Source organism: Mytilus trossulus, chromosome 4 (assembly GCF_036588685.1).
Source record: "Mytilus trossulus isolate FHL-02 chromosome 4, PNRI_Mtr1.1.1.hap1, whole genome shotgun sequence".
NCBI classification, from domain to species: domain Eukaryota; kingdom Metazoa; phylum Mollusca; class Bivalvia; order Mytilida; family Mytilidae; genus Mytilus; species Mytilus trossulus.
The window spans coordinates 80,658,126-80,669,605 of record NC_086376.1 but is presented as its reverse complement, the minus strand read 5'-3'; the positions used below and the strand labels follow the sequence as shown (position 1 = coordinate 80,669,605).

Below are 11,480 nucleotides of genomic sequence, written 5' to 3'. Positions count from 1 at the left end.
GTCCAAAATTAAACTTTGGGGTTCTTTGATATGCTGAATCTTAAAATGTACTTAGATTTTTATACGACCGCAAAATTTGAAAAAAAATTTCGTCGTATATTGCTATCACGTTGGCGTCGTCGTCGTCGTCGTCATCGTCCGAATACTTTTAGTTTTCGCACTATAACTTTAATTTATGTTTATAGAAATCTATGAAATTTTGACACAAGGTTTATGACCACAAAAGGAAGGTTGGTATTGATTTTGGGAGTTTTGGTTTCAACAGTTTAGGAATTAGGGGCCAAAAAAGGGCCCAAATAAGCATTATTCTTGGTTTTTGCACAATTTCTTTAGTTTAAGTAAATAGAAATCAATGAAATTTAAACACAATGTTTATGACCACAAAAGGAAGGTTGGTATTGATTTTGGGAGTTTAGGTCCCAACAGTTTAGGAATTAACTGCCAAAAAGGGACCCAAATAAGCATTTTTCTTGGTTTTCGCACCATGACGTCAGTATAAGTAAATAGAAATCTATGAAATTTAAACACAAGGTTTATGACCATAAAAGGAAGGTTGGTATTGATTTTGGGAGTTTTGGTCCCAACAATTTAGGAATAAGGGGCCCAAAGGGTCCAAAATTAAACTTTGTTTGATTTTATCAAAATTGAATAATAATCGGGGTTCTTTGATGTGCCGAATGCTAACTGTGTATGTAGATTCTTAACTTTTGGTCCCGTTTTCTTATTGGTCTACATTAAGGTCCAAAGGGTCCAAAATTAAACTTAGTTTGATTTTGACAAAAAATGAATTGGTTGGGTTCTTTGATATGCTGAATCTAAAAATGTACTGAGATTCTTGATTATTGGCCCAGTTTTCAAGTTGGTCCAAAACGGGGTCCAAAATTAAACTTTGTTTGATTTCATAAAAAATTGAATAAATGGGGTTCTTTGATATGCCAAATCTTACTGTGTATGTAGATTCTTCATTTTTGGTCATGTTTTCAAATTGGTCTACATTAAAGTCCAAAGGGTCCAAAATTAAAGTTAGTTTGATTTTAACAAAAATTGAAATCTTGGGGTTCTTTGATATGCTGAATCCAAACATGTACTTAGATTTTTATACGACCGCAAATTTTGAAAAAAATTTCGTCGTATATTGCTATCACGTTGGCGTCGTCGTCGTCGTCGTCGTCGTCGTCGTCGTCGTCGTCGTCCGAATACTTTTAGTTTTCGCACTCTATCTTTAGTAAAAGTGAATAGAAATCTATGAAATTTTAACACAAGGTTTATGACCACAAAAGGAAGGTTGGTATTGATTTTGGGAGTTTTGGTCCCAACATTTTAGGAATAAGGGGCCAAAAAGGGCCCAAATAAGCATTTTCTTGGTTTTCGCACTATAACTTTAGTTTAAGTTAATAGAAATCTATGAAATTTTGACACAAGGTTTATGACCACAATAGAAAGGTTGGGATTGATTTTGGGAATTTTGGTTTCAACAGTTTAGGAATTAGGGGCCAAAAAAGGGCCCAAATAAGCATTATTCTTGGTTTTCGCACAATTACTTTAGTTTAAGTTAATAGAAATCAATGAAATTTAAACACAATGTTTATGACCACAAAAAGGAAGATTGGTATTGATTTTGGGAGTTAAGGTCCCAACAGTTTAGGAATTAGGGGCCAAAAAGGGACTTAAATAAGCATTTTTCTTGGTTTTCGCACCATAACGTTAGTATAAGTAAATAGAAATCTATGAAATTTAAACACAAGGTTTATGACCATAAAAGGAAGGTTGGTACAATGTATTGATTTTGGGAGTTTTGGTCCTAACAGTTTAGGAAAAAGGGGTCCAAAGGGTCCAAAATTAAACTTTGTTTGATTTCATCAAGAATTGAATATTTGGGGTTCTTTGATATGCGGAATCTAACTGTGTATGTAGATTCTTAATTTTTGGTCCCATTTTCAAATTGGTCTACATTAAGGTCCAAAGGGTCCAAAATTAAAATTAGTTTGATTTTGTCAAAAAATTAATCGGTTGGGTTCTTTGATATGCTGAATCTAAAAATGTATTTAGATTCTTGATTATTGGCCCAGTTTTCAAGTTGGTCCAAATCGGGGTCCAAAATTAAACTTTGTTTGATTTCATTAAAAAATGTATAAATTGGGTTCTTTGATATGCCAAATCTAACTGTGTATGTAGATTCTTCATTTTTGGTCCTGTTTTCAAATTGGTCTACATTAAAGTCCAAAGGGTCCAAAATTAAACTTAGTTTGATTTTAACAAAAATTGAAATCTTGGGGTTCTTTGATATGCTGAATCCAAACATGTACTTAGATTTTTGATTATGGGCCCAGTTTTCAAGTTGGTCCAAATCAGGATCTAAAATATTATATTAAGTATTGTGCAATAGCAAGTCTTTTCAATTGCACAGTATTGCACAATGGCAAGAAATATCTAATTGCACAATATTGTGAAATAGCAATATTTTTTTTTAATTAGAGTTATCTTTCTTTGTCCAGAATAGTAAGCAAGAAATATCTAATTGCACAATATTGTGAAATAGCAATATTTTTTTTTAATTGGAGTTATCTTTCTTTGTCCAGAATCAACTCAAATCTTTGTTATATACAATGTATATTCACTTTTTACTACCAACTGATAAATTAAAGTAATCTTTACCATTCAGTGATAACAAGCAATTTTTTTACATCTTAATATCTTATGATGTATTTAAATGAGTAGTTATTGTTGCAAACTCCATTAGAAATTTAAGTGAGATTAATTTGGAATAAGGGAAAGGGGGATGTGATTAAAAAAATTGGGTTCAATTTTCTCATTTGAAATGAAATTTCATAAATAAAATGAAAATTTCTTCAAACATTTTTTTGAGAGGATTAATATTCAACAGCATAGTGAATTGCTCTAAGAGAAAACAAAAATTTTAAGTTCATTAGAACACATTCATTCTGTGTCAGAAACCTATGCTGTGTCAACTATTTAATCACAATCCAAATTTAGAGGTGAATCCAGCTTGAATGTTGTGTCCATACTTGCCCCAACCGTTCAGGGTTCAACATCTGCGGTCGTATAAAGCTACGCCCTGCGGAGCATCTGGTTGATTATGGGCCCAGTTTTCAAGTTGGTCCAAATCAGGATCTAAAATTATTATATTAAGTATTGTGCAATAGCAAGTCTTTTCAATTGCAAAGTATTGCACAATGGCAAGAAATATTTAATTGCACAATATTGTGAAATAGCAAATTTTTTTTTTAAATAGAGTTATCTTTCTTTGTCCAGAATAGTAAGCAAGAAATATCTAATTGCAAAATATTGTGCAATAGCAAGATTTTTTTTTTAATTGGAGTTATCTTTCTTTGTCCAGAATCAAATACAATATACAATGTATGTTCACTTTTTACTACCAACTGATAAATTAAAACAATCTTTACCATTCAGTGATAACAAGCATTTTTTTTTACATCTTATTATTTTATGATGTATTTAAATGAGAAGTTATTGTTGCAAACTCCATTTGAAATTTTAATTGAGATTACTTTTGGAATAAGGGAAAGGGGGATGTGATTAAAAAAATTGGGTTCAATTTTTCTCATTTGAAATTTCATAAATAAAAAGAAAATTTCTTCAAACATTTTTTTGAGAGGATTAATATTCAACAGCATAGTGAATTGCTCTAAGAGAAAACAAAAATTTTAAGTTCATTAGAACACATTCATTCTGTGTCAGAAACCTATGCTGTGTCAACTATTTAATCACAATCCAAATTTAGAGCTGAATCCAGCTTGAATGTTGTGTCCATACTTGCCCCAACCATTCAGGGTTCAATCTCTGCGGTCGTATAAAGCTACTCTCTGCGGAGCATCTGGTTTATTATTGGCCCAGTTTTCAAGTTGGTCCAAATTGGGGTCCAAAATTAAACTTTGTTTGATTTCATCAAAAATTGAATAAAAGGGGTTCTTTGATATGCCAAATCTAACTGTATGTAGATTCTTAATTTTTGGTCCTGTTTTCAAATTGGTCTACATTAAAGTCCAAAGGGTCCAAAATTAAACTTTGTTTGATTTTAACAAAAATTGAATTCTTGGGGTTCTTTTAAGTTTAAGTTTTATAGTGGATTGGGAAACAAGTTTTGCAACTTATATTAATCCCTTTCCACTTTGAGGGTGTGAGTACTGCCTTGTAGCGGCATTATCCTACTCTTTTTCGAAATCTACAAGGGTGTCTTTAACGTGCAAGAGATATGGCTCTTAACACGGGTCAGCCATTTATCGTCCCCTTTCCGACGGACTATCATCGTTTCCTCAAGGCCATACTCGCAAATGGTGTCAAGGGAGAGCCGAAAATTGAGTTCCTGAAATTTTCACGAACGGGAATCGAACCAGGAACCATTGTGTTAGTAGTCATATGCACTAACCACTACACCACAGCTCTCATCAGGGTTCTTTGATATGTTGAATCCAAACATGTACTTGGATTTTTGATTATTGGCCCAGTCTTCAAGTTGGTCAAAATCAGGATCTAAAATTATTATATTTAGTTTTGTGCAATAGCAAGAAATTTTCAATTGCACAGTACTCAGCAATAACAAGAAATCTTCAATAGCACAGTATTGTGCAATAGCAAGAGATTTTCAATTGCACAGTATTGCACAATATCAAGAAATATATAATTTCACAATATTGTGCAATAGCAATATTTTCAATTGGAGTTATCTTTCTTTGTCCAGAATAGGTAGTTGAATAAACTTAAATCATTGTTTTATTCAATATACAATGTATATTCACTTTTACTACCAACTGATAAATTAAAACAATCTTTACCATTCAGTGATAACAAGCACTTTTTAACATCTAATATTTTATGATGTATTTAAATGAGTAATTATTGTTGCAAACTCGATTAGAAATTGAATTGAGATAAGTTTTGGAATAAAGGATAGGGGGTGTGAAAAAAAAAAATTGGTGGGGGGGGGGGTGGGTTCAATTTTTCTCATTTGAAATTTCATAAATAAAAAGAAAATTTTTTCAAACTTTTTTTTTTGAGAGGATTAATATTCAACAGCATAGTGAATTGCTCAAAGGCAAAACAAAAATTTTAAGTTCATTAGACCACATTCACTCTGTGTCAGAAACCTATGCTGTGTCAACTATTTAATCACAATCCAAATTTAGAGCTGAATCCAGCTTGAATGCTGTGTCCATACTTGCCCCAACCGTTCAGGGTTCAACCTCTGCGGTCGTATAAAGCTGCGCCCTGTGGAGCATCTGGTTTCAGCATAATTTTATCCTTGTGTACATAATATCCAAATTTAAGTCAACCTGAATATTCCAGTCATTATATTCAGAACACTTCGTTAAAGAGAAACAGAAGTGGATAAAGGTCGCTAAATTATTCGAGTTACATTCATGTGTGCCTACCGTATAAGTTCACTGATTTTTGAAAACTTGTCTCGAATTAAAAGTTCACCAATATCTCGAATATCCATATTATAATTTAAGCCTAAACATGTCATACAAAATGCAACAAATATTACATTATGTCCCTACATTAAACTTGAAAAGCCCATATTGAAACGGTGTTAAACATTTCAAATATACCAATTTGACCATACCTCTTCTTTATATAAAGAGTTCAATAAGTTTTGTGAAATTTCAAGTGAATACCAGCCTTGTAGGGCATCCTAACCCATAAATTATCCAAGAGTTATGCCCCTGTTAACCTAGAAATTGAATGCACTTTTTCTCAGATAATATGAGTTTTGCACTTAATCTTAAGAGAGATCTTAACAGGATGTGCGTAATAAGACTTGGATAAGATAATCAATTTCTATCAAATATAAGGGCCCATATATAAAGAGCAATGTTACGCTAAAACAAAGATTTTAATAATTGACAGTATATGATTAAGACATCCTCAATATTTTAGTTTGAAATGACATGTATATCATAAAGCATTTCCATACACTAAATATAGTTGACCTATTGCCTATAATATTTAAAAAATGCCATTTCCAATTGCCAATACCTAGAATGAGAATATGCTAGTGCCGGTTAGACAATCTAGACACAAAACATATTTGGTATAGGGTAGGCATCCTTGGTAGTGAACTCATTGAGTTTCCTGTAATCTATACACAATCTAACCAAGTCGTCTTTCCTACCAACCAAACACATTTTTGACCACAATATTTTAGCCGGAACATATAAAACCACAATTCTACAAATTTCCACTTTTAGTTTTAAAAAGCTAAAAATATATATATCATTCCAAACTAAAATATTGTATATTTAATTAAAAATTAAGTATACGCAGTGCTTGTTAATGGGTGCAAAAAGTTAAATAAACCGCAACAACGATATAAAATGTAATCAGATGTGAGCTTTAAGCAGTGATAACATTTGTTCGTCAATTTTGCCAATACTTAGTAGGTGGAAATTTTTCCGACCATGCATCCATGTGATTGTTGCTTAATTTTAAAGATCCACAGGTGCAGTTGGTTTGTTGGTGTGAGACCCATTCACAGTACAATTTTAAAATGCAGCACAGACCAGGGGTTAAGATTTCTTGATTAAATTAATAAAATAAATGTTTTGTATCAGAAACGGTTACAACCAACTGGTGAAAGTTATCATTTATTACTAGTTCATAATTTTTTGAAGCAATGACATATTGCTCTAATACTATGTATTCTGCAAATTTTGCTGTTAGGACAATGCTAAGGAAAAAATAAAAACCTGATTCTATTGGTACAAGATTGGATGGGATATTCAATCACATGTAAACACTTGTTCTGTCTGTTTGCAATCGATTTAAGACTCTGAATAAGAAACCCAGAGTCTTTAAAGAGTTACACTGTAGATTATCCAATGGACCGTGTTGCGATTTATGCTAATGGTCCTTAATCCTATGCACATCAAAATAATAGATTTACATTAGTTTAATATTAGAGACTATTTTATTAGATGGATGGAGGCGTTCCTACCTCCAAACCAGCAAGCTGAACAGCTTGTCTGAATTTATTTCCCGTTTTGGTATTCCTTTGGAACTTCACTCAGATCAAGGATGAAATATGGAAAATATACCCTTTTCAAAAGTTTGCAACTTGTTAGAAATAAATTAGACAAAATCTTCAGCCTATAAACCGAACTCTAATAGTATCAGGAATACATGGATGTCTTCTACAACACAAGGTAACTGTATGTCTCTGAGCCATGATAAAGAAAGTATTAAACTAAATTGACAATGTTGTAATCTTTATATATATAATAAAACGTACATAATAGGTAAAAATAAACATATCATATTTAACAAATAATGCAACGACAGTTTTTGGATCAGCGTGTCACTTCCAGAAATTAATAAGTTACTTCAAAAATATATTTAAAGATAAAATTTGCGGAGTTTAAAAAAAAATGCGGGTTTTATTTTTCTTTATCTCGAAATTATAAAAAAAAACAACAACAGAAGATAAAAAAAAGGAAGATGTGGTATGATTGCCAATTGGATAAATCTTCACAAGAGACAAAATGACGCAGAAATGACACTGTAATAGAACAATACACTCTTTGTTGTATGTTTCCAATTATATAATATAAAGACCGGTTAATTGTTGCTATAAAGTTATGAATAATGCGATAAACGTAAATATACATATGTTTTAAAGGCATTGCAATATGTTTCAGGATGATTCCACAGAAAATTTTATGTTGGAAACATCACCAATTCCAGCTTCAATAACGTCACCTCCCTTTAGGCCACCTACACCAGAGGGCGTGCCAGTTAGTATGACATCACCCTCTTCCAGTGTCATATATTTACTAATAAAGCTGATCAAATAACTAATGCTAAATATCATATCGGCAGTATTTCCATTTTGTCTCATTTCACCATTCACCTTCAACCATATCTGAAGATTTTGTGGATTAGTAATTTTATCCTTTTCTATAAATTCGCCCGCTGGTGTAGATGTATCCCAACCTTTAGACAATGTCCACGGATGTCCATTCTTTTTTGCTTCAAGTTGGAGGTCTCTCGCAGTCATGTCTAGGGCTACAAAGTAGCCACCAATATATTCCTTCGCCTTCTCCTCGGGAATTTGGTATCCTTTCTTTCCCACAACAATACCTAGTTCTACTTCATGATGAAGGTCTGTGCAACCAGGTGGAAACTAAAAAAATAAAGAAAAAATATTGATGACATTTTTATACAGACTGGACACTAGATATATTCGAATGGCAGGTGGAAGCCCATTGTATAAGGCAAAATACGTAATAATAGTAAGTTCATAAACTCTCAATGTCCCTTTTATATATTAGTCCAGGTATGAAGCAGATCTAACTTACCGTATTTGGAGTGTCCTTTATTTCACGTTGAAATATGTACAATTAACAAAGTGTTATCCCACAGTGGGGAAAGAAAGGACAAGATTTTATTTTGGGACTTTTCGGACATTTTCTTTTTAAGGTTATACTTTATTTCACGTTGGGGATAGAAACAATTACTAAAGTAAACAAACGTATGTAACTATGAATGAGCATCACATACTTGAAAAGTTTAAGAATAATGTTATTTTTTTTCTTCTTTTTATTTTTTCTTGAGGAAATCTGTCTCAACATAGACCAAGTCGACGAGAAGAAGGCAAAATTTGGTTCCAATAGATTACGACCGCGAAACATAGAGGACAACATTCCTTCCAATACCGCGAAACATAGAAGGCAACGTTTTGTTCCAATAGGTGATAACAACCGCGAAACATACTAGTAGAAGGCAACATTTGGTTCCAATAGGTGATTACGACGGTGACGGACCACGAAACATAGAAGACAACATTTGGTTCCAATAGGTAATTACGACTGCAAAACATAGAACACAACATTTGGTTTCCGATAGGTGATTACGACCACGAAACATATAAGACAACATTTGGTTCCTATATAGGTGAATACCTCCATGAAACATAGAAGACACCATTTGGTTTCCAATAGGTGATTATGACTGCGAAACTTGGAAAACAGCATTTGGTTTCCAATAGGTGATAACGACCTCAAAACATAGATGGCAACATTTGGTTCCAATAGGTGATTACGACCACGAAACATAGAAGACAACATTTGGTTTCCAATAGGTGATTACGACTGCGAAACTGGGAAAACAACATGTGGTTTCCAATAGGTGATAACGACCTCAAAACATAGATGGCAACATTTGGTTCCAATAGGTGATTACGACCACGAAACATAGAATACAACATTTGGTTTCCAATAGGTGATTACGACCACGAAACATAGAAGCCAACATTTGGTTCCAATAGGTGATTACGACCACGGAACATAGAAGATAACATTTGGTTCCAATAGGTGATTACGACCACGAAACATAGAAGCCAACATTTGGTTCCAATAGGTGATTACGACCACGGAACATAGAAGCCAACATTTGGTTCCAATAGGTGATTACGACCACGAAATATAGAAGATAACATTTGGTTCCAATAGGTGATTACGACCACGAAACATAGAAGACAGCATTTGGTTCTAATAGGTGATTACGACCACGAAACATAGAAGCAAGCATTTGGTTCTAATAGGTGATTACGACCACGAACATATATGGCTACATTTGGTCCCAATAGGTGATTACGATCCAAAACATAGATGGCAACATTTGGTTTCAATAGGTGATTACGACCGCGAAACATAATAGAAGGCAACATTTGGTGTCAATAGGTGATTACGATCGCGAAACGTAGATGGCAACATTTGGTTTCCAATACTGGAAGGTGATAACGAACGCGAAACATAATACAAATACGATAAAATAATGCCGGTTTTATTAAATGTCGTAAACCTTTAAAGCTAACTGTATTTCGGCTGTTTGATTAAATCTCCTATCACCCAGTATCGTATGTCAACGGTTATGTGAGGGTCTTAGTGTGGGTTTACAAAACAGAATAATGGGATATGTACCATGCAAATGATGGGGTACTAAAATATGAAGAATAGAGAAATGGCCTAAAAAAAAATTCTTGCAGAAACGAAGACTCTCCTAACTCCAAATTGAGACCCTATTATGATCTATTATATTAAAAAGTCACTAAAAAGCCAAGCAGACGTGGTCGAGAAAATCTTTAAATGTTGACATAGTCATGATAGTGGGGATGAATTTAAACATACCCTTATAATTTCTCCTTCCGATATATAGGTGGTTGTTGGCTTAAGAAAGACCAGTGGATACGGAGGAACCGGGTCTCCACGTTGGTCAGCCAAACTCCTTCAAAAATAAACAAAAATATAATTTGTATCACTAACTATTTCATACCTTTATTGGATGACCTTGTGATAGATATGATGTCGTTGGTTTTGTAAATATAATTGGCTTTTCTGGGACTTTGTTTCCAAGTTCTTCTGCATGGGCCCTTCAATATTAAGTTAAATAATACAATTGAGTAAGAGAAAATATGCCATGATTTAGTTTATTCAATTTGTCTTTCGTTGAGCATATCCGAGAGCATGCCGCGAAATAAAAATAATCCCCAAAACTCGACATGTATATTTAAATTACTAGCTCACTATTCAAGCACAGTTGTATAAATATTTATACAACTACTGTAGGGTTCAAGTTACAATAAAATCGACTGAAAAAATACTGCGGCACATATTATATATTTTATACATTTGTAAAATCATTTAAACGTGACTCCAAGGCTCAGATTGCAAAACCAACATCTTTTTTATTGTATTAAAAGCCGATTTTACTTTTTATCGCCCTTTTGGTAATCTGTAGGGTATCGTTCTTTACACTGGATGGTCGCTTATGTAAAAAAAAAAAACACACATTTCGCTTGTAAAACAAAAATCTCATGTACAGTACTAAACTGAATAAAAGACGGATGTATAAACGTGTATCACCGACATTACTTTCGAGATTAGTGAACGCCTTTTATTAAACATGCACACAACTTTTGCATGATATTAACCTAACAAATCACATATTTTTTTTAATTTGACATATACAAAGTGACTTACTTACTTCTAACTGTAAACTTACTTGTAATTTCTTCCTACTGCAACTATCTTTTTCCCAAACTCTCTAAAGTGGGCTAGTCGGTTGGATGCCATTTGTTCAACTTAAAATGTAACTGGAGTTAATTCCCTTTCAACACACTACGATAAAAGATTTTCTTTTAAATGTTTAAGGTTATATATTGGGACAAAGATAAAGTTACACACCAGTTTGTCCTGTATATAGAATAGACGTACATTTGCATAGTAAAAACTCTCAGAAGGGAGATGGAGAGGGTATACGTTCTTTATACTGAGTTTGCAGTCCGTCCGTCTATCCGTAACATTTGTCCATTTCTGTCGAATTTTCTCAGTAACTATCGAAACCATTCTGACTGCTTGAGGACAGGATCGATGTATGAGCCCCATATAGTCCCTCCTCCTTATTAGCATAAATCTCAGATTTTTTCGATATACATATACGTA

General features: G+C 33.2%; 1 protein-coding gene across 2 annotated transcripts; it reads right to left on the bottom strand.

Annotated features, from left to right (window-relative positions):
• Positions 1-7,230: 7,230 nt before the first annotated feature.
• LOC134716093 (uncharacterized) lies at positions 7,231-11,167 on the bottom strand. Of its 2 annotated transcripts, none has more exons than XM_063578857.1 (3): positions 11,041-11,167; positions 10,312-10,408; positions 7,231-8,161 (listed from the first exon to the last, which is right to left on the bottom strand). In XM_063578857.1, exons 1-3 carry the CDS (start codon positions 11,109-11,111, stop codon positions 7,673-7,675), a joined length of 657 nt encoding a protein of 218 aa, XP_063434927.1. In that variant the 5' UTR covers positions 11,112-11,167; the 3' UTR covers positions 7,231-7,672. The 2 variants fall into 2 exon arrangements, with proteins under 2 accessions (XP_063434927.1, XP_063434928.1); XM_063578858.1 differs by lacking the exon at positions 10,312-10,408 and adding an exon at positions 10,167-10,263 and having other exon boundaries at positions 11,041-11,156.
• Between the last annotated feature and the right edge of the window lie 313 nt (positions 11,168-11,480).

Coding starts and splice junctions, on each gene's coding strand:
- LOC134716093 (XM_063578857.1), bottom strand. CDS start 11,111: ATGGCATCCAACCGACTAGCCCACTTTAGAGAGTTTGGGAAAAAGATA. Junction 10,409..11,040: donor GCAGTAGGAAGAAATTACAA/GTAAGTTTACAG, acceptor TTAATATTGAAG/GGCCCATGCAGAAGAACTTG. Junction 8,162..10,311: donor CACAAGGTCATCCAATAAAG/GTATGAAATAGT, acceptor TTATTTTTTTAG/TTTCCACCTGGTTGCACAGA.